At 42.2% G+C, this 26,895-nt stretch overlaps 1 protein-coding gene across 1 annotated transcript; it reads left to right on the plus strand.

Moving 5' to 3' along the window:
• The first annotated feature begins 3,655 nt into the window (after window positions 1–3,655).
• LOC135975631 (uncharacterized) lies at window positions 3,656–6,358 on the plus strand. Its single transcript, XM_065567258.1, has 2 exons — window positions 3,656–4,621; window positions 5,616–6,358. Exons 1-2 carry the CDS (start codon window positions 4,045–4,047, stop codon window positions 6,089–6,091), a joined length of 1,053 nt encoding a protein of 350 aa, XP_065423330.1. The 5' UTR covers window positions 3,656–4,044; the 3' UTR covers window positions 6,092–6,358.
• The last annotated feature ends 20,537 nt before the right edge of the window (window positions 6,359–26,895 follow it).

Below are 26,895 nucleotides of genomic sequence, written 5' to 3' on the forward strand. Positions count from 1 at the left end.
CTATACCCAAAAGTATCACTCCTAGCTATTATAAATATTTCCCTTTTAAAAAACTTGGAAAGGATTTTTTTCAAATTTTGTATTTTGCCAATTCTTATTAAAAGAATACAAGTCAGATTTTAGTAGAAGCTTAGTATGGTGACAGACAAAAGAGATTTCTTTCTAGACAGTATATCTAACTGTCTGTCTGGAGATTACTTTTCAAGTGGAAAACTTTTAAAAATGCTTGTTGAAAAACTGGCTGATGGTAAGATGTAATCAGGGTTGGAAGAACCCCTCAGCATTCCCCACCCCTGAAATATTATTTTCTTTCTGTTAAACCATTGTGTTTCAAGGAAAATTTTTAAAAAGCTACGTGGATTTCTAATGAAATGGAAGACTGTGCTACAAAAACAATAAATTCTTGTTTGAAAGTAACTCTTGCTTCCAGAACTACTGGAAAATATAGACCTCAAACCAAAATTTATGTTTTGTGAGAGCCAAATGGAATTTTATCTTGTAAGTTTCAAGTACTGTTCTATGCATAGATCACATAATGAATAGGTTCGAAACTTGGCAAGATGAGGTCTCCTTTCCCTACAGCTGCAGGCTGGGTGCATTGCTGGACATCACCTTTTCAACTCAAGGGAAAATCATTAGCTAAAGAGAAAATTCCTGTCTCCAAGGCTATAAGCCCCTGCAGAGGAATGAGCCACATATTCAACTTGTGTTAATTTAATGGTGTCTTCAACTGAATTATGCTGATTTACACCAGCTGAGCATCTGGCCCATTTCTTATCTCCACCATCTGATGGTGGGTCTCCATTGGTAGGGGGCTCTCCTTTCTCTCATCTGTGTGAAGGATTACCTGTGAAGGAAATATTTCTGGTTGAATTTGCTGGATGGGAGAGTGGTCAGCCCATTGACACCCGTCCTGCTCATACTAGTTGGGCTCAGGAAAATGTATGGAGGTCCTTAGGAATGTCATCTACTCCACATACATTTTTAATGACTTAAAAAAACCTGTTACATGGACTCCATATCCTGGTATAAAATACCTTCCCATCGGAAGTACTTTGCTCATGCCTACACAATACAGTAGATTGACATCAATGGAGTGACATCAATTTACATCAGCTGAGGATCTCACCAGCCTGATTTTGCTTGTGCTTATATGTACATCCTTTATTAAAACCCAAAGGTCCTTAAAGGATTTACAGTGCAATTGTTTAACAGTGAGGGTAATTGACCAGTAGAACTACTTTTGAAGGTTTGTGGTGGCTTCTACATCATTAGAATATTTTAAATCAAGATTTTATTTCCCCCCCCCCCCCAAAGATATACTTTAGTTCAAATAGGCATTAATACAAAGAAGTCCTATGGGTTGTGTTATACAAGAGGTCAAACTAGATGATCACAGTGGTCCATTCTGGCATTAAAATCTATTAATCTATTTCTGCCATCTTTGTTCATGTTGAGTAGTACCTTACTCCACAAATCAGCTGATTGACATTAATCAGTAAGTATTTCTCAATATTGATAAATGCAGCAGAATCTTGCCCTAGATCTTTTTCCCCCCAAACTTGCCTTAAATCATATTCTTCCTTGAGGATTACAATGCAAAGTTTTATATTTTTTCAGCTGTTTTTGAGCTACCCAGGTGTTGAAATAAAGTAGTCTGCTGAAAAGAAAAGGGGGGAACAGCATAAAAAAGAGCTCTCTTTCAGCTAAAAAAAATGTGACCTAATTTTGTTCAAAACTTCCTTTTTTTAAAAAGCCCACCTCTGGTCTGGGAAAATTCCTCATGAAAGAAGCATTTTCTAGTAAGTTATGCTCAGGTGAAAATAGGAGATTTTGGTGGAAACACCCTCTCAATGTTAACTCTGTTGGCTCTGTATGCTATAACAAAGTATAATCTACAATTATACAATATTACTCCAGGGATTACAGTTTATTTTTAATGACGTCTGCAGGCACTCTCCTTTCCTTTTTACTGCCCTTGAGGATCTTCACATTTTGTATAAAATGAAAGAGGAGATTGTCACAGATAAGGCAACTTTCTGCAATATCTTTAGAAGTCCATATTGTATTAAGTGAATGAATGGTTCATGTATTATAGTCAGGGATTGTAGTCACTCCATGGGAGTGAGGGTGACCACGTTTCCTTCAGGAAGTGAGAACCATAGGGGATGATTAAGGCAAATCACTCAGGTTATAACACCTACAGAGAGCTACCACCTTCTGGGGATGTGAGCATATTCTGGTTCAAACCAGATTCTCCAGAGACCAAAAGACAAAGAAAGGATTTTGGGATAAATAACCTATTCTTGAACTGACTCAGGGCCTTCTTCCTGATCCAGCAAACAGATAGGACTTGCTGCCCAAGGGTGTCCCATCCCTTGTGGAAGGGTAGAAAGACTTTGGCCTACTGAGGCCTTATAAGACTGATAGGTGGCCCTGGTAAGCTGTTAGTATGCACATAGGAGCATTTATTGTTTTGTGTGTGTGTTTTTGCAATAATGCTTTTACCTAAAGAATAAATGTGCTTGCTTAAAAAAAGAGCTGCATGGTGACCTACAACTGCTGGCAGTTACACTGTTCATAGCCCTTGGCCACAAGCGAAACATGGGCTTTTTTAGGCAGACTGGCTTGCTGGGGATATTGCGGTGTAGTGCTGGACAAGGGTCCCTCCTCAGAGAGAGGTGATGGCTGGGAGTGGGAAAACTTTTAGTGGGTGCCCTCAAGGGACTACGGAGAGGGAATTCAGGTGCAATTATCCTGAAACTGTGACCAGAGATGTATTTAGATAGCCAAATACAAACTGTTTCTTTAGGGACTTCTCATTATGTGGCGTGCTGGATGGGTCTGTGTACAAAAATATTGTATAAATACATACCTAATTCCACATTAACTTGAACATGATACAGAAGGAACTTGTTTATATAGTACAATATTGTTGCTTTTATTATCTCCCTGTTTACCTCAGGAGTGTAGCACTGGGGTATAACAGCACCAGCAACAATTTTCCATCTTCTGCTATTTTCTCTCAAAATACAAGAAGTCACAAGTACAGTACCATCAAAGGAGAACTTCTTTCTTTTTCAATTCATACAGATGAAGTGTTTGCCAGTAACACCTTTTACTAATATTGCACTAGGCATGAGAGAATTGTTGTCAGGTTTTGAATCCATTGTCTCACCTTACGTCACTCACGATATTCTTTGTATATCCAGTTCAGCATGACACATAAGAATAATGAGGTGCACCGGAGAGAATAACAAGGGGCATTTGATCTTATCTGCGGCATATGCTCCAATTTATTCTTTGACTAAAGATGGAAGTAGTTAAGATTAGAGACTGGCTTTAATCAATACCTCAAATCCAAACAACCTAGAACTTTTGAGTGTTCGACATTCCTGGATCTGGATTCAAATTTTCAAGTGGTCCCCATCTTATATATGATACCACAATAGGTGCCAGAATCCAAGGTGCTTGAGATAGCAGTCCCTTGGTTTAAACTATAGGGGGCTAGTGCCAAGACAGTCTCGCACTGAGAGGTACTAAACTGTGGAACTCACTTTCCGCTCCCTGGGACTATCAGAGTAGATTTAATGAACATCAGGATGTACTGCAAGACTTGTATTTTTTGTTCCGGTGGGTGGTATGTTAGGCCTGGTCTACACTAGGCGTTTATGTCGAAGTTAGCGCCGTTAAATCGAATTAACCCTGCACCCGTCCACACTGCGACGCTATTTAGTTCGACATAGAGGTCTCTTTAATTCGACTTCTGTACTCCTCCCCGACGAGGGGAGTAGCGCTAAATTCGACATGGCCATGTCGAATTAGGCTAGGTGTGGATGGAAATCGACGCTAATAGCTCCGGGAGCTATCCCACAGTGCACCACTCTGTTGACGCTCTGGACAGCAGTGCGAGCTCGGATGCTCTGACCAGCCACACAGGAAAAGCCCCGGGAAAATTTGAATTTGAATTCCTTTTCCTGTCTGGCCAGTTTGAATCTCATTTCCTGTCTGGACATCGTGGCGAGCACAGCAGCACTGGCAACGATGCAGAGCTCTCCAGCAGTGATGGCCGTGCAGTCTGGGAATAGAAAGAGAGCCCCAGCATGGACTGATCGTGAAGTCTTGGATCTCATCGCTGTGTGGGGCGATGAGTCCGTGCTTTCCGAGCTGCGATCCAAAAGAAGGAATGCAAAGATCTACGAGAAGATCTCTAAAGACATGGCAGAGAGAGGATACAGCCGGGATGCAACGCAGTGCCGCGTGAAAATCAAGGAGCTGAGACAAGGCTACCAGAAGACCAAAGAGGCAAACGGACGCTCCGGATCCCATCCCCAGACATCCCGTTTCTACGAGGCACTGCATTCCATCCTCGGTGCTGCCGCCACCACTACCCCACCAGTGACCGTGGACTCTGAGGATGGGATACTGTCCACGGCCGGTTCCTCGGACATGTTAGGGGACGGGGAAGATGAGGAAGGAGATGAGGAGGGCGAGGCAGTCGGCAGCTCTCACAACGCTGATTTCCCCGACAGCCAGGATCTCTTCATCACCCTTACAGAGATCCCCTACGAAGCGTCCCCAGCCGTTACCCCGGACACAGAATCTGGTGAAGGATCAGCCAGTAAGTGTTGTAAACATCTAAACATTTATTTTTAACAAAACAGGAATATTAACAATTAAAAGAATGGGTTGTTCATGATTAGTGTGCCCTAGGCGCTTAACGGTTTAGTAAGGGGCAGTGCAAGTTTTGAAAAGAAATCTAGCAATGTCCGGTTTTCAGTGATTGTCCTGCACAAGCCGCTCTACTGTTTATTCCCTGCTACTGCAGCTACAGTAAAATGCGGTCTATGTGTCCGGGGATAGAGCAGTAATCCTCCTGGGACATCTCGATGAAGCTCTCCTGGAGGTAACTTGAAAGCCGTTGCATGAGGTTCTTGGGGAGAGCGGCCTTATTGGGTCCTCCGAAGTACGACACGTTGCCGCGCCACGAGATTATCAAGTACTCGGGGATCATTGCTCTGCACAGCAGGGTGGCATACGGCCCTGGTCTTTGGAGGCTTTCCCGGAGCATTCTCTCTTTGTCGCTCTCGGAGATCCTCATCAGGGTGATGTCGGCCATGGTGACCTGCTTTTAATTAGGTAGGGGAATGTTAGTGTTGGGACTGCTTTCCCGTTCCTTTACAGAACTGTAACCGCTGGTTTGCAGCCACGCGGTGGAGGCGGGAGAGGGGCAGCCGAAAGGGATCGTTCCCGGGGACAGCCGCGAGGGGGTGGGACAGGGGCAGAGTTCCCGCTTGCCGGATTGCTGGCAGCAGGGACTGACATTGATTTAAATGTGAAATGAGGCCAGTGGTAATATAAAAGTTTTAAACTGCCACAAGTGTACGGCTTACCATGTCTGCCTGCAACAGAAATTCCGTTGTGCTGCCTCGCTTCTCAAATGTGCTGTTCAAGACCCCAGGCACTGAATGCGAAGGCCGAGAATTCGACCTTGTGCTGAGTGCGCATGTGAAAGGTGCTGTGCATGGTCTTGTTCACAGAGAAAGACTATGTTCTTTGTTCACAACTACATTTATCTTTCTGAGGAATTCACTCCCTTTTTCCCATTTCCACAGCCCCGTCTGCGACTGTCTCACAACCTAGCCTGGAATCACACTCCCAGAGGCTAGCGCGGATTAGGCGTAGGAAGAAGAGGACACGGGAGGACATGTTCTCTGAGCTTATGGCCTCTTCCCAAGCCCAGGCAGCACAGCAGACCCAGTGGCGGGAGAACTTGACCCGAATGCACCAAGCCAACATGGATCGGGAGGAGAGGTGGCGGCAGGAAGACCAGCAGGCGACTCAAACGCTGCTTGGACTACTGAGGGAGCAAACGGACACGCTCCGGCGCCTTGTGGATGTTCTGCAGGAACGGAGGCAGGAGGACAGAGCCCCGCTGCAGTCCATCTCTAACCGCCCTCCCCCGCCACCAAGTCCCATACCCACCTCACCCAAAGTGCAAAGAAGGAGAGGCGGCAGAGTCCCTGCTAAGTCTCACTCCACCCCTGCAGAGAGCTCTAGTAGCAGAAGGCTCTCATTTCCCAAAATTTGAAAAGTTCTTTCCTTCCCGCCTGACACAAGCCCCCGTCCAAGTTTCACCTCCCAATGCCATGTGTAGTTGATAATAAAAAATTCGTTTCTGTTAACTACTGTTTCAATCATGTTCTTTTGGAGGAGGAGGGGAAAGGGGGTTGGTAATTGGACAGGACAGTCTCCTTTGGCAGGGTACATAGTCGGGGGCAGGCACAGCAGCAGGGCACATACACAGTGCAGTGATGCAGTGACTAGTTGCTCCGGTTAGTCTGGGAGGTTGTTTTGATGTAATGTTGGGGGGGGGGTGGGTTGCTCTGTGACTTTGTGGCGGGGGAGGGCAGTTACAGATCTTAAGCGCCGGTCCTTAGGCAGGATCACAGAGCCACACAGCATGGGATCTGTAACCGTCCTCCCCCTGCCACAAAGTCAAATAGACCCCCCATACACACAGTCCCGATCAGGAGGGTTGACAGGCTCCGTTGAAACAAGCATCCCACCACAGCGGAGCCTGTCAATCCTTGAGTTTAGAAGCTGCATTCGCGTCACAACACTACACCCGCCCCGCACCACAGTCTGCGTCCCAGTTTTAAAAAATTCCCGCGAAAACAGTATTAAAGAAAACGGTGTGCTTTAACAAAGTAGAACTATTTTTATTTCGACACGTGTGTTGGAGGGGGGGTGAAGGGGGTATGTAACTGGATAGGATAGTCAACATTACCTGGGTAAAGAAACGGGGGCAGGTTTAGCTTCTCAGTACACAAACTATAAAGTCACAGGTTACCCTGCTCACTCAGGAACTTTGCTTTCAAAGCCTCCCGGATGCACAGCGCTTCCCGCTGGTCTCTTCTAATCGCCCGGCTGTCTGGCTGTGAGTAATCACCAGCCAGGCTATTTTCCTCAACCTCCCACCCCGCCATAAAGGTCTCCCGCTTGCTCTCACAGAGATTGTGGAGCACACAGCAAGCTGCTATAACAATGGGGATATTGGTTTCGCTGAGATCACAGCGAGTCAGTAAGCTTCTCCATCTCCCCTTGAGACGGCCAAAAGCACACTCCACCACCATTCTGCACTTGCTCAGCCGGTAGTTGAAGAGTTCTTTTTCAGTGTCCAGGGCGCCAGTATAGGGCTTCATGAGCCAGGGCATTAGCGGGTAGGCTGGGTCCCCGAGGATGACTATAGGCATCTCCACATCCCCAACAGTTATTTTGTGGTCCGGGAAGTAAATACCTTGTTGCAGCCGTCTAAACAGACCAGAGTTCCTGAAAACACGAGCGTCATGAACCTTGCCCGGCCATCCCACGTAGATGTTGGTAAAACGTCCCCTGTGGTCCACCAGTGCTTGCAGCACCATGGAAAAGTATCCCTTTCGGTTAATGTACTGGGTGGCCTGGTGGTCCGGTGCCAGGATAGGGATGTGAGTTCCATCTATGGCCCCACCGCAGTTTGGGAATCCCATCGCTGCGAAGCCATCTATGATCGCCTCCACGTTTCCCAGGGTCACTACCTTTGGCAGCAGTACATCAACGATTGCCTTCGCTACTTGCATCACAACAACCCCCACGGTAGATTTGCCCACCCCAAACTGGTTCGCGACTGACCGGTAGCTGTCTGGCGTTGCAAGCTTCCACAGGGCTATGGCCACTCGCTTCTGTACACTCAGTGCAGCTCGCAACCGGGTGTCACTGCGCTTCAGGGCAGGGGACAGCAACTCACAAAGTTCCAGGAAAGTTCCCTTCCGCATGCGAAAGTTTCGCAGCCACTGGGATTCATCCCAGACCTGCAGCACTATGCGGTCCCACCACTCAGTGCTTGTTTCCCGTGCCCAGAATCGCCGTTCCACGGCATCAACATGACCCATTGCCACTGTGATGTCCTCGGCGCTGGGTCGCCTGCTTTCTGACAGGTCTGTGCTACTCTCAGACTTCAGGACATCACCGCGGTGCCGTAGCCTCCTCGCCTGACTTTTCTGCATCTGCCTCAGGGAAACCTTTATGATAAGCTGCGAGACGTTGAGAGCGGCCACAACTGCAGCGATGGTCGCAGCGGGCTCCATGCTCGGAGTACAGTGGCGTCCACGCTGTCAATGACTGGAAAAGCGCGCGAACTGTTTTCCCGCCGGCGCTTTCAGGGAGGGAGGGCGGGAGTGATGGACGGATGACGACAGTTTCCCAAAAGCACCCTCGACTCATTTTGTTACCCAGAAGGCATTGCCGGCTACACCCAGAATTCCAATGGGCAGAGGGGACTGCGGGAACTGTGGGATAGCTGACCACAGTGCACCGCTTCGAATGTCGACGCTATCACCGTTAGTGTGGACGCACAAAGTCGAATTACTGTCCTTAGTGTGGACACACACGTTCGACTTTGCAATATCGATTACAAAAATTCGATGCAAGTAAAATCGAACTACTCTCGTAGTGTAGACAAGGCCTTAGGAGCCGTATTCACTACATCTGCCCTGGTCCACTTGATATTCTACTACACCTACACACACATATAAACACCCGCCCACAGAAAAATAGGTTGTCTATTAAGGCTGCTTTGTTCAACTGATGGCAAAAACCAGCCCATGTGTGAGCCAGGCCCATTGAAAATTGCAGTGCGTCTATATCCTGTTTAGAACAGCTTGGGTAACTCGGAACTCATAGATGGCCAGGAGTCTCTGGCAGGCATTTCTTTGTTTCCTATGAGAGAGACAAGGTGGGTATTTTGGGTTTTAGTTTGTTTGTTTCCTATGTCATTCCCCAAAGAAGTATTTTGAATTATGTCACTGTGTTGGAAACACTAATTAGCTGATGTGTTGATAATGCATGTCACATGGGTGTATGTACCCCATGCTCCCCTAGCAACCAAGGAGTTAATGCAGGAACTGTGGCCAGCACTGATTGGCAGCCTTCCAGAATCTGGGAGAATAAAAAAACTGAGCAGCAGTGGGCTGGGGTGGTTGTCAGAGGAACAAGCAGGCTTGAGAAGGAAAGTCTTGCCAGTAAACTGGTGAGATGGCACCCAGAAAATGGATGACTGGATCTACAGGCTGGAAAAGCCTAGAGAACCAAGAGAGGTAAGAAGGAGCTCAGGGTACAGCAGGAGGAGTTGTTGCGGCCCGATTCCACCTACCTGGTTTGAGGTCACTGAGCTGGAACCCAGGGGGGAGCGGGTGGGTCTCAGTTCCCCTACCCATCCCCCAACAGAGACGTAAGCACCAAAAGGGGTTTCTAGATCCCCTGAGGACCAGGATCAGTTAATCCTGCCAAGTATAAGGGGAAATCCATACACCCCAGCAGGACTGAAACAAACAGCCTTCATAGCCCACAATGGGACTACCAAAGAAATTCAGGCAAGGGGAGCTCACTGACAGCCCTGCTAGACTGAATGGACTCTGTGCAATCCTCCGTTTTAGCAGAGTTAGCATACCAGCTCATCTTGTGCCTATGCCTTTCCGACTACCCTTCTTTTCCCTATCATTAGTGTATGTTTCTATTTGTCATGTCATCTCACAACTCTTCTATAAATAAAGGTAAGATACTTGTAGATGTTTCTAGACGCTATAGAACCATTGTAGCTTTTAGCCACACAATAGCTGTGCAAGTGTAGTTGGAATGAATGTATTATGGAGTGAGCAATGCCATCAAACTCCCAATATACATAATGCATTTTGTTCATTTGCTCAGCGGATATGCATTTTGGGACACTGTCAATATGCCTGATAGCAGTGCTGGAGGCACTCAGATTTTAAACTAGCCTCAGAAGGAACGGTTTTGTTGTGAAGATTTTTCTTATTGTTCCCAAAGATTTCACATATTTTCTCTGTGTTCCTTTAAATATCTCCCTAGCATAGGCAAGTATTTTTTGCTTCATTTTAAAATCAGTATTGGATGTCTTTCTAACCGATTCTAGGTTCTAGCAAAGTTATGGGCTTAATGGAGGAAATACTGGGTGACCTTATCTGGCCTGTCTTATACAGAAGGTCAGACAAGCTGATCATAATAGCCCTATTTAGTCTTAATATCTATGAAAATGTGCTAGCTGCAGATTAGTATTCTCTACTTCTTATGCATTTCAAACTTACTTGGCCTTCAATTAAAGCATTGACTCTCTTTGGTCTTTCAAACAAATTCAACCAATGTGCTCCTCTCGTGCTATGAACCAAAAGGCAATTGTTCCATATCTTCTTTCTGTGTCTAGTTTTAAAATTCAATATTATTTCTGTGATGGGTAATTTGTGATGGATATGTAATTATATAGAGCCATGATAACCACAGTTTAAATGCCATGTTATTTCTTCTTTAAACTAAAACAAGAAATTGGCATGTCTCTATTATAAACATTCTCACAGTCTAAGAAAATATTAGCAATTCTTTTTAAGCTTGGAAGAGTAGCAAAATGTTCAAGCTTTATGCATTTAGTGCCCTTTTAGTGTCTTACTTATTGTTTATTCCTGATAAGAATTCAGATGTATTCAAATATATTGCTATAACATATACTAAATGATAATTTTATTAAATTACTAGATGTCACAAAGAAATGCTTGATATTAATGGTATAAAAATGGTTTGCTGAATGAGTTTGTGAAGGAGCTGCCACTTGACCCATAGCAGAATTGGAAGTTTGAGAATCAAATGGCTAAGAATAACACTGTTCCATTTTCAATGTACTAAAAGCTTTTTACTCAGTGGGAAACTCTGTTATTAGAAAGGGCAGTCTGAAAATGTACTGCTAGGAGATTTGGGAGTAGTAGTCCTTGAAGTGAAGATTTAGTTTTGTAGATTTTACAATTTATCCATTTTTGGTGGTTGTGATGTGAGAGTCACAGGGGTAATAAACTTCAAATAGGTTGAAGTAAAGTTAAGTACTTCCCAGTATCTTCTATTAATTATCTGTGGGATAGAATAAAAGAAATTAATGCAGAGACATAAGCTCATCATGGAATAAAAGAGGGATGCATTCTTATTGTGATGATTTTTACCAGAGTCCTTTTCAGAAAAGGCTGAGTGATCTAGAAATATTTCATGTCTTTAGATTAGTGACAACATTCTTTATCATTTTTTAAAATTTAAATGATGAATGTAGCAAAAAAATGAGAGGTGGTTGTTACATACCCAGGGTACAATACAGACTGGTGAGTAGCTATGTCAACCCTGCCCTCTAACTTTGAGTACCCTTTACACTGCTTTGCTGTGGTAGCCTCCAGTCAGGACTGCTCACAAACAGCCTCCAGGATGTAAGTAACTCCCAGCTATGTCTCTGTGTGTGCTGCATACACGTTAGCTCTTAGTAGCCTGGTTATATTGCAGGGTGATCTGAAAACACCCCCAGTGTTGGATTTCCCCCCACAAATGTATGTCTTATACTGCCCAGCACTCTTCTGCACAATACACATTTATGTAGAGAATCATAGAATCATAGAATATCAGGGTTGGAAGGGACCTCAGAAGGTCATCTAGTCCAACCCCCTGCTCAAAGCGAGACTAATCCCCAACTAAATCATCTCAGCCAGGGCTTTGTCAAGCCTGACCTTAAAAACCTCTAAGGAAGGAGATTCCATCACCTCCCTAGGTAACCCATTCCAATGCTTCACCACCCTCCTAGTGAAAAAGTTTTTCCTAATATCCAACCTAAACCTCCCCAACTGCAGCTTGAGACCATTATTCCTTGTTCGGTCATCTGCTACCACTGAGAACAGTCTAGATCCATCATCTTTGGAACCCCCTTTCAGGTAGTTGAAAGCAGCTATCAAATCCCCCCTCATTCTTCTCGTCTGCAGACTAAACAACCCCAGTTCCCTCAGCCTCTCCTCATAAGTCATGTGCTCCAGCCCCCTAATTTTTTTTGTTGCCCTCTGCTGGACTCGTTCCAGTTTTTCTATATCCTTCTTGTAGTGTGGGGCCCAAAACTGGACACACTACTCCAGATGAGGCCTCACCAATGTCAAATAGAGGGGAATGATCATGTCCCTCGATCTGCTGGCAGTGCCCCTACTTATATAGCCCAAAATGCCATTAGGGCACACTGTTGACTCATATCCAGCTTCTCGTCCACTGTAACCCCTAGGTCCTTTTCTGCAGAACTGCTGCCTAGCTATTTGGTCCCTAGTCTGTAGCAGTGCATGGGATTCTTCCGTCCCAAGTGCAGGACTCTGCACTTGTCCTTGTTGAACCTCATCAGATTTTTTTTGGCCCAATCCTCTAATTTTTCTAGGTCTCTCTGTATCCTCTCCCTACCCTCCAGCATATCTATCACTCCTCCCAGTTTAGTGTCATCTGAAAACTTGCTGAGGGTGCAGTCCACACCATCCTCTAGATCATTAATGAAGATATTGAACAAAACCGGCCCCAGATCTGACCTTTGGGGCACTCCGCTGGGTACCGGCTGCCAACTAGACATGGAGCCATTGATCACTACTCGTATGATAGGTGGTGTGTTTTTTTCCCCTGCCTTCCTGCTTATTTTTTTGGTCAGTTAGATTTGGGATATCACCAATCTTATTCTTTTGAGCTATCTTAGATCAATGGCACACAAAGTCCCTCATTTCATTAACAAAAATTATATGCACAAGCCTTGGCACCCCAAATGGAATTTCCCAAACATTTCAGTTGAAACACACTGGATTAGGTAAAACAAGTTTTTAACAACAGAGAGAGAGATTTTAAGTGAATACAAGTAATGAGGCATAAAAGTCAGAAATGGTTACAAGAAAAATAAAGATCAGACACAAGTTATGCCTAACTTAACAAACTATGTTAAATTCGAAGCAAATTTTTTCTCACTAATGTTCTCAACAGTCTTACTGACCAAACTTCTTAGGCCAGGACTCCTTCTTCTGTGTAATGGCTGCTTGCTTTGTTCCTTCTGATGCAGTGATTCAATGACAGAAAGAGTGAGTAGGAGGAAGTCCCTTGGGGTGTCTCCCCTTTCTTTTTATAGTCCTCTCTCCCTTCTTGATAAGCATCTCCAGCTGGGATCATGGCGACTGGAAGTCTCACAGGAACCCCGCACTGTTTCTTTGCTAAGATGTAGATTTTTCACCTCTGTCCCATTTCCTGCAAAAGAATGGCCATTTTGCAGGTAATGGCCCATTGACCTTGTTTACACCTGGTTAGGCATTAATTTGCCCTTTGTCTCTGAGGAACTAGTTTGGCCACTCCCCAGACTTAGAATGTGTTTTAGTAACACCATACAGTGGAATCTTCTAATTCTACATTCAGGCCATGTCTACTCTACTGGCTAAATCAGCACCCCTGCGATCGATGGAGCGGTGTCGATTTAGTGGATCTGGTGAAGACACACTAAGTTGATGGGAGTGCATCTCTCGTTGATATAGTGTGGCGTAGACACTGTTTTAAGTAGACCTAAGTTATGTCAGCTTCGGTGAATTACCTTACATAACTGAGTTAACATAACTTAGATCGACTTACTGCATTGTGTAGATCAGCCCTGAGTGTTGCTATACATATTTTACCAGGACAATAATGACCAGTAAATTATGAGTTTTTGAATGATACTTCACAAGGCATACTTTATACAAAGATTATTACAATCGTGTGCATGGGGTGGTCACAGTATGGACTAAGAATATCGTAAACAGATATAGTGCAAGCTTTGTGAATTCACTGTGCCAAAGCTGCAGGTCAATCCTAGGCAGCTGGGATTACCCACTGGAGATTTTTCAAAACTATTTCATGCTTTTTTCTTCTTTTAACCCCGGAGTTCTTTCAACCAAAGATAGTAGAATGAGACAAAACTTTGTCATGTATGTGAAGGTCCTGTGATTTTGCAGACAGTTTGTGTACCATTGATCTAAGATAGCTCAAAATAATAGGATTGGTGATATCCCAAAACTAACTGACCAAAATAATAAGCAGGAAGGCAGGGGGAAAAACCACACCACCCATCATGCTACTTAATTCTAAAAGAGAAAGTCTGACTTCTTCATTTCTCAAGGACTCAGCATATGAAGATGTTTTAATAGTAAGGGAGAGTTGGTGAGTTCTGTAAGGAAAGAAGACAGTAGCTATGTAAACAGTATCAGACTAGGTCCACAAACTGCTCAGAATTGGCTAGATGTCCATAGGGTTGGGTAGAACCTGGATCCACCTTGACTTTGTATAGAATTAAAGTTCTACTTCACTTGTTTGCACAGACCTCTTATGCACTTGTATACATGTGCAATACACATATGTGTGTAAATCAGATATTCAGAGTCACACTTACTCGATTTGCACTCTAAAATGCAGTGTTTCCATATGCCAAATATGTGCATGGTAGTGTAAAGACCTGCTTCAGGTTAACTGAAAATTAGGCTTTATGGTCTTTCATTCTTCAGCTGATCAACATAGCTAAGATCCTACATTTCTTTGTTCAACTTTGTAGCTCTTCTCTGGATACTCTCCAATGAATTCGCTTTAATCTACTGTTTGTAACTTCTTGGCAACAATAAAAATATTTACCTCAGCCTTGCAGAGATTTGGAGAGCTGAAAATAAACCATTCCCTCCCTCCTCACAGATTTTTCTTAAGTACAGCAACATTTTTGTCTGTTTTAATCATAATCCTATTTTGTATTAGGATCTGACTATAAATAACCCCCCAAATATGAGTAGGATGTGAAGAGCAAAGATCAATAGACTTGTAAGCTCTGTTATTTGAAATCCAGACAAACATGTTTGGGTAGATTGATGTCATCTTTCCTTTCCCCTCTTAGGATTTTTTTCTATGTCCTATTTGGTATTATTATTTTTCTAACCTAGAAAAACGCTTCTAGTGGCTATAGCCGTAGACACATAATACATGTATTGCTTTGTGTCCCTTGGAAATATAAAATATGTCAAGCTAGGTAGACCCCTTACAATAACAGATGTCATCCCACTCCATTATATTTAGTGATGTCTCTCTAAAGCAATTTACTTTTCCCCAGAGTGTGTACTCCATACTGGCTGGTAGATTGGATAAAATAGAAATGTGAAGATCTGCCAAAGATTCCTAAAGTTTTTGTTGTTTTTTCAATTTAGAAAATGTATTATGATGAGGGACCCTGACTTTTTCTCCATGTATCTTTAACATAGTCTCACACAGAGCTGAAATTAAACTAAAGTCTCAGTACAGTTTCCCTTCACCTTGTTAGGATTCCTAGATCGGTCTTCCACATCCCTAGCTAATTATCAACATCATCTCTCCAGATAATCTTATCAGAGGATAACGGTGTCACAAGATAATCTTGTTAGAGGATAATTTTGCCAGAGGATCATCTTGTCGCAAGATAATTACATTTCAAGAGTTACCCCATCACTATCTCCCAGGAAGATGGTTCATTTTCAAAAACAGTCATACAATGGTTTTCTGGAGTGTAAATACATGCTAAACTACATGCTGTTAGTCTGAGTACAAATGAAAATCAATGTACTGATGTTTTATTCTCTAGGTCTTCTGTAAACCATCCAATGCAAGGATGTTTATATAAAGAAAACTCTGAAGAGTAGCATTTCTTACCCAATATATCTCTATATATTAATTCATAGATGCCTATGCCCTGGTTAATATTAGTCCTTTGCTTTTAATGTTCCTTTCAGTTGAATTTGCACAAGCTTACCACAAAACATAAGGCTCACAATGCCCAGATGAGGTAGGTGTATATATGACACCTTATATAGATATATACATACACATATATGTGGATAAAGTGGCTTAGGTGATGTAACCAAAGCTAGTCACAGTGGGAAAATTCATATTGGTGCTATAGCTGGATCAACTGTAATGGTAGTAGTACTAAGGGGATCCCTAGTGGAAATAAAGCACCAGCAGCTTTTGGTGTTTTCACCACTCTCAGACTTCCAGAGCTAGTGCCTAAGTGCTAGACTGTGCTGCCTCTACTTAGACACAGTGAGAAGCATGCAGTCAGATATCACATTTTAAATGATCTTACTTCCTTCTAGAAAAAGACTGACATTGGTAATCAACTGTTGTACCTCAAGAGTGGGCAGATTTCCATTACTTTAGCAGGTAACAGGTTTTGTCTTTCTTTAGTTGTATCAGGGAACACAGGACTTAAACAGCAGTCTACAGTTCTCTTAAGGGCTAGTTGGTTCCAACCTGCCACCCAGCGACCTGCTAATCAGAAGTTGAACTCTGACCAAGAATCCAGTTTGGGAATCTAATTGGTTCCCATATCTTATTTAATCCAAGCAGAGGAACATGAAGTTGTTCATGCAATTGGGTTTTCCCTGCTTAGGACTGTTTCCTCTGCAATATCTGCTCCTGATCGCCTGGTAACCTGACACGTGACTCCCAGTTTGCCCTTTGACTTGTCTTGGGAGTGTTTAGTCTGCAGAACAGAAGAATGAGGGGGGGATTTGATAGCTGCTTTCAACCACCTGAAGGGGGTTCCAAAGAGGATGGATCTAGACTGTTCTCAGTGGTAGCAGATGACAGAACAAGGAGTAATGGTCTCAAGTTGCGGGGGAGAGGGCGGGGGTTAGGTTGGATATTAGGAAAAACTATTTCACTAGGAGGGTGGTGAAGCACTGGAATGGGTTACCTAGGGAGGTGATGGGATCTCCTTCCTTAGAGGTTTTTAAGGTCAGGCTTGACAAAGCCCTGGCTGGGATGATTTAGCAGGGGGTTGGTCCTGCTTTGAGCAGGGGGGTGGACTACATGACCTCCTGAGGTCCCTTCCAACCCTGATATTCTATGATTCTATAGACTCTGACCTCCTGGTAACCTAACCAAGCCTGACTCCCAGCTCCTGCTCCAACCACTAGATCAGGCAGCCCACACTTTGGTTATGACAAGTTGTCATAATCATTTGTTAAGTATTGTGCCTTTAATAGAAAAAAAAAAGGGAACTGAAGATATATATATATATATTTTTTCCAATTCGACAATAATTCCTTAGGAGTATTTCTATACATTTCTGGAAAGAATCTCATTAAACTGTACCACTGTCCTGTTGATTTAAAAAAAAAGTCCATCAACTTAAGCAACTAGGCCCTGATCCTGCAAAGACTAACTCATGTGCTAAACTTGTGTACTCTGAGTTGTTCCATTGACTTGAAATCAGTAAGGTCACAGGTATTCCACACTATTACAGTCATACATATACGGACACTAGAGCTTGCTTATTATAAAAACAACAAGGAGTCTGGTGGCACCTTAAAGTCTAACAGATTTATTTGGGCATAAGCTTTTGTGGGTAAAAACCTCACTTCTTCAGATGCATAGAGTGAAAGTTACAGATGCACGCATTATATACTGACACATGGAGAGCAGGGAGTTACTTCGCAAGTGGAGAACCAGTGATGACAGGGCCAATTCAGTCAGGGTGGATGTAGTCCACTCTCAATAATAGATGAGGAGGTGTCAATTCCAGGAGAGGAAAAGCTGCTCCTGTAATGAGCCAGCCACTCCCACTCCCTATTCAAGCCCAGATTAATGGTGTTAAATTTGCAAATGAATTTTAGTTCTGCTGTTTCTCTTTGAAGTCTGTTTCTGAAGTTTTTTTGTTCAATAATAGTGACTTTTAAATCTGTAATAGAACGACCAGGGAGATTGAAGTGTTCACTTACTGGCTTTTGTATGTTACCATTCCTGATGTCCGATTTGTGTCTATTTATTCTTTTGCGGAGAGACTGTCCGGTTTGGTCAATGTACATGGCAGAGGGGCATTGCTGGCACATGATGGCATATATAACATTAATAGATGTGCAGGTGAATGAGCCCTTGATGGTGTGGCTGATGTGGTTGGGTCCTCTGATGGTGTCGCCAGAGTAGATATGGTAGATTCTCTTGTGTTAGGTAGTGCACTTCTTTGTAATATTTTTAAGGATTTAAAGAAAAAACCATAGTTTGTGCTGAGTAACTGTTTACCTTGACAACCTTCTACAATTCATCTGGGATGAATAATAGTTCTTTCTGCATCTAATACCTTTCTAATAACAAACCTCAAGAGAAATAATGAAAATCTAAAAGAAAGAACCCTTGGAATTGTTTAAACATCATTTTCTCTTTTTTGAACCCCGTGTTTGTAAACACTGTCTTTTGTTTACATTGGACCAGCTTGCCAATATTAGTTGGTCTTGGCTATAAAATAAGTAACATTGCATTTTGGCATCAAAATGAGACTACAGAAAGAAAACACAACATTGCCATTTGAAACAAAGGAGAAAAAAATGACTATTCACTCCTGCTAGTGTTTCATGGGTTTTTTGTTTTGTTTTGTTTTGTTTTTGTTTCTTTGGATGGGGGTTGCATTTTATGAGGAGATGCAGAGCTGTACAAACTCAGAAAAAATTATCTCAAAAGTCTTATGGAAATCTCTGTGTAAATGCAAAAATGGCATCATAATTAGTCTGAAAAACCCCACCTAAATGTTTTCTTTTTACTGTGGGTTCATGCATTCTGTATTTCACCAATGAATCCCTTTTGCTTTATTGACAGACCCATTTAGCACTGAACCCTTCTCTCTGATATTCAGGCTTCTGACATATCCGTCCATATTTCATTCATTTTAACCCACTTATTTGAAGTTACTCCCTGAAAACTGGATGGCTCTGATTTTTCGTAGGTGCAAAACACCCGCAGTCTTCATTGACTGCAGTTGGAATTTTAGGTGCTCAGGACCTCTGAAAATCAGGAGCATTGACAGTTCAAATGTAACCGCATCAGAAAGGAAAATTCACTCCAGTTTTGTTCCCTGCTAATACTTAACAATGTATGGGAGAGCATTATTCTATACAACAGACACATAACACACCACCAAATGTTCTAGAATCCAGGCCATGCTCAAAAGTCTTTGTGTCTCTTTGTGCCCCACTATACTTAATTGCCATTTCTCAAAACACCACTTCATGTTTACAGAAATTCCCCTTTAGAATTCAAATAATTCTTAGAGATGCTGACATAATATGACCCTGAAGAAGAGTTCTGTGGAGCTCGAAAGCTTGTCTCTTTCATCACCAGAAGTTGGCCCAGTAAAAGATATTACCTCACCACTTTGTCTCTTTCAGAAAGATTTCAGATAATGCTGCACAGACAATTAAAAGTAGCCAAATAGACCATAAAATAAAAACTGGACTGAACTTAAACTCAACCTTTTGCAGTTTGTTTAACCTTCTTAATAGATTAAAATTCTTTTTGTTAGAATACTCTTTAAATATTAAAATAAAAAGGAAATCTTTTTGGCTGGTATCTTCAGATCTTCTAATCCTGCATGCTTCTGTGGGTTAGAGGAACCTCGGAATGTTTTGAATTCCTCTGACCTGAAAGTCTGAAATTTGAAGCCAACAAAGGGGCCCTTTAACCTTATAGGCTTCCATCTAACTGAAAACCATAATGTCCATTTAATTTGTGTAACTTTAAAGAGTATTCTAAAAATGTAATGTAAGCTTTGAATACATTTTTACAATGAAGTGTCATAGGTTCCATGCAATGTAAAGGATGCCAGCTAGTTGAAGGATAGACGAGAAACATAGATAACACTGAACACTCTCATTAAAGTACACATTTTTTGTGACAACCTGTAAATACAGAACACTTGCAGAATTAGTGTTAAAATCACAGTATTGGTACTACTTAGCTAAACTTCTAAGATCAACAAGTCTGTCTTATGAAATCATCAAGTATTTATTTAGGAAGATTTCACAAAAGTCCTTAGATCACATTTTTTACAATAAAGGTTTCATAAAGTGAGTGTGCATCCTAATTGTTTATTTACACAATATTAATATTCAGACAGAAGGATCATGGAAGCTCAGTTAATTAAATATAAATTAATGTGGTGGAATATTTAATTATCTATTCTACACCTCACAACTAATGATTATGTAAATGCCTTGCATTTATTCTTGTTCCCAGGAAATTAACTTAATGGCCTTCAACAAATGAACATTTTGTATGCATTGCAGGACACTTTATCTAAATTTTAACAGCATGGTATTAGTTTCAGATAATAACATGATTACACAATTTAAAATGTAAATGTATACAACACTTTTTTGGTTTTCTTGCTTTTACACTGGAATATAAAGTAGAACAAAAAGCTTCTTATGGGATTTAAACCTTGAAGCCCCGTGGTCTTGTGGCCAGCCCTTGGATTTCTTCCTTTTATCCCCTCTTCAGAGGCCATCCACAGCTGAAATCCTTGTGCTCTCCTACTCGCAAGGACTGGTCCTAGTAGTTGCTGCTAGCATTCCCATAAGGGCCTATGGAGCACTGACAAGAGTGACTACCCCACCATTCACCCATTCTGCTGGAGCTGAGCAGTCACAGAGAGATGTATGCACAGAATCCTCTTCAAGGGTGGCACAGAAGGTAAACTTCCCAAAAGCTCCAGAATGCATAGTGGATCTCTGAGGGTCAGTGACTTCCAGAGCTCCTGCTAATGGCTCTTCGCCACCCCTAATGCAGGGCTCTGAATTAATGCTGCAATTTACTGTTAAAGATATTGCTCAATGGGCTTCAAAAAGAGCCTATGTTTGCAACAGACAAGGAAACTAAAAAATTTGTTTTGAAAGCCAAGTGTGTTTTCAGTAGATAGTTAAATCGGTGCTTATACACAAAGTCATCCATAAAGGAAACCATTTGATATTTACGTATAGAAAATACATCAGCGCACTGCAGTATTTTCATCCTCCAATTTTTTTTTTTTTTTTTACTTTTTGAATTATCAGGCAGTTTTGCATGTGTTACCCTTGGAACCAAGAATACTTTCAACTGATCTGAGGATGAGATTACTGTAATTACTACAAGTACCATTAACTGCCACTAAAGTACATACCGGATATAGATTTAATTTGCCAGGAAAAAAGTTCCTTGCTACAAACTGTTGTAATTAATATGCACTCCATCATATAAATTAATATAGAAAAGTTGTGCTGCTCTAGAGGGGAGGAGTGGAGGTTATTTAGGTCTTACGTGTGACTCAAAATGATGACTGCTGATTACAGGGTATACATCTGTAGGCCTAGAAATACCAGTGCAGACTACCAAACAGAGCGTTTTTCATCCCAGAGAAATTACTGGCTAAATGCACTACAATGAGAGAGGCAGAATACTGAGGGCCAAATCCAATACATATTGGAGTCAATAGAAATACTCCAACTGATTTCAAGGGGCTTTGAATTAGCCCCTCTGTGAGTGAGCTGAAAATGTAACAGAACAATTATACTTACATTTTCAAAGCATTTTACTTACTTTACCGTAGTGTCACAATGCTGAAGTGTCTTTGAGAATTGGGATCCAATTTCTTAGGTAGGTATGAAAAATGTGTAATTCCTTCTGCATGATGTAGTTCCTCACCATACCAGGCAACTTATTTCAATGCAATTATTAGTTTAATATTTTAATTGATTTTGCCACGTTATTGCTTCATATCTATAAGATGGCAAGTGTTTGCGTTATTCAAGATACCACTGGAGTATGCCATTTGCTTTATAAAGCCTTCAAAACAGACTTGTATGTGTCTACATTTCTGCAAAATAAAACTCCTTGATAAACTCTCATCATATTACTCTCCCTCATTGACTAAAGATACTGCTAAGATTATTGTAAAGTACCATCAGCCTTACTCTTCAAAGGTGACTGGTGAGTTGGGGCACCTCAATATTTGAAGTGCCCAGTATCAAACACCTGAAAAGGGGGCTAAGTGCCAAGCTTAGGTGCCGGCTTCCAGTTGTCCTGGGGTGCTCAAGCCCCACTCAGACCCAGGTCCTGCCCCCACTCCAGCCCTTCCCCCAAATTCCCGCCCCACCTCTTCCCACCCCTGCTCCACCTCCAGCCCCGCACCCACTCTGCCCTTTCCCTCAAGCCCCCACTCCACCCTGCCTCTTCCTGCCCCCACTCCATACTGCCCCTGCCCCCACCTTGCCCCACTCCTTCCTTCCTCCACTTCACCCCAGATAGCCTCCTGAAGCATCCATGGAGTCAGCGCCTATAGTGCCAAGCACTTATCCTCTGAAAATCAAGCCCCTCTAAGGCATCTCAAATGGAGCTCCCAAAATCACCAGTCACATCTGAAAACTGGCATATGTCAAATCCCAGAGCTAGAAGGCTTTGAAGGATAAAAATCTTTGCTCTGTCTACAGAGGATGAGGGAAAAATCAGCTCTGGCAGCCTCATTTACATGAATTACAATTAGGGCTTTCGATTAATCACACGATTAACTAAAAAAAATTAATTGCAATTAAAAATATTAATCACAGTTTTAATTGAACTGCTAATAGAATGTCAATTGAAATTTATTAAATATTGTGGATGTTTTTCTACATTTTCATAGATATATTCTGTGTTGTAATTGAAATCAAAGTATATATTATATTTTATTACAAATATTTGCACTGTAAAAATGATAAACAAAAGAAATAGTATTTTTCAATTCATTTGATAAAAGTACTGTAGGGCAATCTCTTTGTTGTGAAAGTACAATTATAAATGTAGATTTTTTTTTGTTACATAACTGCACTCAAAACCAAACCAATGTAAAATTTCAGAGCCTACAAGTCCACTCAGTCCTACTTCTTGTTCAGCCAATCACTAAGACAAACAAGTTTGTTTACATTTACAGGAGATAATGCAGCTCGCTTCTTGCTTACAATGTCACCTGAAAGTGAGAACAGGCATTTGCATGACACTTTTGTAGCAAGCATTGCAAGGTATTTACGTGCCAGATATGGTAAACATTGGTATGCCCCTTCATGCTTCGGCCACAATTCCAGAGGACATGCTTCCATGCTGCTGACACTCCTTAAAAATATAATGTGTTAATTAAATTCGTGACTGAACTCCTTGGAGGAGAATTGTATGTCCCTTAGTCTGTTTTATCCACATTTTGCCATATATTTCATGTTATAGTAGCCTCAGACGATGACCTAGCACATGTTATTCATTTTCAGAACACTGCAAATTTGACAAAACACAAAGACAGTACCAATGTGAGATTTCTAAAGATAGCTACAGCACTCGACCCAAGGTTTAAGAATCTGAAGTGACTTCCAAAATCTGAGAGGGATGAGTTGTGGAGCATGTTTTCAGAAGTCTTAAAAGAACAACACTCCGATGCGGAAACTATAGAACCCGAACCACCAAAAAAGAAAATCAACCTTCTCTGCTGGTGGTATCTGACTCAGATAATGAAAATGAACATGCATCGGTCCGCACTCTTTTGGATTGTTATCGAGCAGAACCCATCATCAGCATGAACAAATGTCCCCTGGAATGGTGGTTGAAGCATGAAGAGACATATGAATCTGTAGCGCATCTGGCACGTAAATATCTTGTGATGCTGGTTACAATAATGCCATGAGAACACCTGTTTTCACTTTCAGGTGGCGTTGTAAACAAGAAGTGGGCAGCATTATCTCCTGCAAATGTGAACAAACTTGTTTGTCTGAGTTACTGGCTGAACAAGAAGTAGGACTGAGTGGACTTGCAGGCTCTAACTTTTACATTGTTTTATTTTTGAATGAAGGGTTTTTTTTAGATAATTCTACATTTTGTAATTTCAACTTTCATGATAAAGAGATTGCATTACAGTACTTGTATTAGGTGAATTGAAAAATACTATTTATTTTGTTTTTACAATAGATTATTTTTGTAATCAAATAAATAGATTATTTTTGTAATCAAAAATAAAAATAAAGTGAGCACTGTATACTCTGTATTCTGTGTTGTAATTGAAATCAATATATTTGAAAATTTAGAAAACATCCAAAATAAATAAATGGTATTCTATTACTGTTTAACAGTGCTTAATTTTTAATAAATAAATGGTATTCTATAGTTGTTTAACAGTGATTAATTTTTTAATCGCTTGACAGCCCTAATTATAATATTGGTTACCCATAGTTCCACATACTGTATTTTGTTCCACTAATAAGAATTTATCAATATTGATTGTTACTGTAACTGCATTCAGGGAAAGGCTTGGGAATTCTACACAATAATTCCTGCATGACTCACCCTGATGTTACAGGGAACGGACTCTGATTTGGGAATGGAATTCCATTTCAACAAGAGTGGGCAGATGTCTCTGACTTAGAATGCAGGAGCTCTGTCCCAGGGGGCTGGGACTCTGTGCAAGGGTAATGCTTTGCTTTGGGTTCCCTGCCTAAAGATTATGAACCCTGTGTGGAGCAATTCTGTGGGCCTGGAACAGCAGTTGTAAAGAGCTGACATCACAGTGAGGAGACCAGTGTTTGTGGCACAGACCTGGTCTTCATAAGATGGCCTGACCAGACCAGTGGTGGAAGAACTGGATTCAGCACTGGACCAGTTAGCTGCACATCAGAGTGGGACCTGGTGGTGTGGCCTTTGCTGGACTGAAGTAGACAGGCGGAGGACAGCCAACTCCTGATGTCCCTGATTACAACTCAGTTCAGTTGGACCTATCAGTGGAGTTTCTGTGGGTGGGTACTGCTTTGTGACTCAGAAGTTTGGACGTCAAGAAGCTAGACAATTCATAAATTGGAACTGTGGGATTGGCCATCCTCCTGAGACATTGATTGGATTTCGCTCCTTTCATTGTATGCAAATATAGATGGTTATCTTATTTTTTCCCTTGTTCCTCCAAATAAAAGGTGTTTGCAAGTGGGGAAGAACTACCTGCAAAGATGACCCAGGAGGTTAGATGGAGCCGGTCAAAAGAATTTTTGGAAAATGCAGTTTTATTGAAATAGAACACTTCACAGATATTTTTTTTTAATGAGAATTTCTTCAGAAAAAAAAGAGAGTTTTTGACCAGCCTTAGATTAAGTGGTTGAAGTTACAAGGAACCAGATACAAAAATAGTAAAAAGAGATGTCTTTGTCAAAACATCAGGAGTTATATCATTGGTGGGACTGCCTCAACCACAACTCAAATTCTTTGAAATAATGGACTCCTCTATGCCACAAAGTTAACAATAGTCAAACAAAGAAGATTAACATGGTTTGAGTTGAAGTGTATTACAATAACATAGACAAGACAGATGAAGTAGTAGCTTTCATTGGACCAACTTCTGTTGGTGGAAGGTACAAGTTTTCAAGCTACACAGCTCTTTTGGTCTGGGAAAGAAAGCAATCAAGCAGTGTCTGAGTGTGTCTAAGCTAACTACAAGTTGGGACAGATGGTTAATCAGAAGGGGTAATGTGGGAACTGGTTACTTAAAATTAAATGGGCAATCTGGGGGTTAGATTGTTGTGCATTAAACGTTTGAAGTAAGCAATTAAGGGTTGCAGGCAATGTGGTCTGTTACAAATTGTTGTAATGAACCATAAAACCAGTGTCTCTGTTAAGTTCATGACTGACAGTGTCTAGCAGAGTTATGAATTTAATTTGCCTTTTGAAGGTGTTATGCAGGTTTCCCTTGAGGACAAATATTGAAAGATCAGATATGGAGTAACCATTTTGTGAAAAGTGTTCGCCCGTGGGTGATAAGGTGTTTTTATCTTCTCTCATTTTTCTATGCGAGTTCATTTTGAGAGTGTAGTGGTTTTCAGATTTCATCCATATAGTTGTTGTTGGGGCATTTGATGCACTGGATGAGGTACACCACCTGTTGTGATAAGCATGTTTAGGACCCATGAATCATGAAAGGCGTATTGTAGGGGAGTGGGGTATTGATCATTGTAGCAGTGGAGTTATGTCTGCAGGTTTTGCAACTGTTTTGACAGGGTCTAACACTGCTTTGAGTTGGTGTTCCCTGGTCTGTGGGGAGCTTGCTTCTGATAATGAGGTGGGGGATTATTTGAAGGCCAGAAGATGGGGATTGAAAAAGATTTATTTCAGGGCATGGTGCCCGTCAAATATGGCTTGTAATTGTTTATATAATACCCCATATAGGTTCCAGTGTGGGGTGGTAGGTGACAATTAGGGATGTGGAGTCATTGAAGCAGGTTATCCAGAAGTATTTGGTTGGCCCTTCCAATCATGTGATCCAGTTCTCTGGTGTGTCCTTGTTTAATGAAGGCAGTTTTAAGTGTGTTGTGTATCCCAGACTGTCTCCTCAGAGCAAACTCTGTGATATCTGAGTGGCTGGCTGTAGATGACAGAGCTTTGGTGTGTCTAGAGTGGTTGCTGGATCTGGGAAGATGTGATGGTGATCAATTGATTCTTTGGAATGTTCCTTCCATTTCTAGCATTCCATTGTTGAAGCTGATCATGGTATCCAGGAGGTTGATGCTTGTGTTGGAGTGTTCTAGCGAGAGTGTCATGGCCGGGTCATGGACAACCAGACCAACTAATCAGAGCCACAGTCTGCAGTCACAAGAGAGGAGTCGAGTCAGGCTAGGTCAGGATACCAGGAGGTCAAAGGCAGGAGACAAACTGGAGAGCAGAACCATGAATCAGATGTCAGGAGTCAAAGTGAAGTCAGTATGCCAGGAAATCAAGGCCGGGGAGCGGGAGTGGGAGGCACACAGTCCAGAGTAGTGTGGAGCCCAGTTGTTTGGATAGCTAGCTGCTGCTAGCTTAAGTCGGGCTGGCCAATCAGCTGCTCTGGGAATCTGCCAATTGGACCTCAAGAGCAGAGCCTCACACTGGGGCTGGGCTTAGTGGATCATAGGTAAGCAATTGTCAGCAGGTTGCCAGGGGAGTGTTGGAGTGTGGCCATTCCGATAAATGCTGCGGGCTCAAACTGAAGACCCATATGTCATGTGTCACGGAGTATTGGGGGACTCAGGGCCCTGCACCCCCGGCTTCCTGCGATTCACCATGACTCTCAGCCAGCCAGTAAAGCAGAAGGTTTATTTGGATGACAGGAATACAGTCCAAGACAGGTCTTGCAGGCACAGACAACAGGATACCTCTCAGTTAGGTCCAGCTTGGGGTCCCAGGGCATCCCAGCCCACCCCCCTTTGG

The sequence above is a fragment of the Chrysemys picta genome, chromosome 14, assembly GCF_011386835.1.
Source record: "Chrysemys picta bellii isolate R12L10 chromosome 14, ASM1138683v2, whole genome shotgun sequence".
Lineage (NCBI taxonomy): Eukaryota > Metazoa > Chordata > Testudines > Emydidae > Chrysemys > Chrysemys picta.

Coding starts and splice junctions, on each gene's coding strand:
- LOC135975631 (XM_065567258.1), top strand. CDS start 4,045: ATGCAGAGCTCTCCAGCAGTGATGGCCGTGCAGTCTGGGAATAGAAAG. Junction 4,622..5,615: donor ATCTGGTGAAGGATCAGCCA/GTAAGTGTTGTA, acceptor CCATTTCCACAG/CCCCGTCTGCGACTGTCTCA.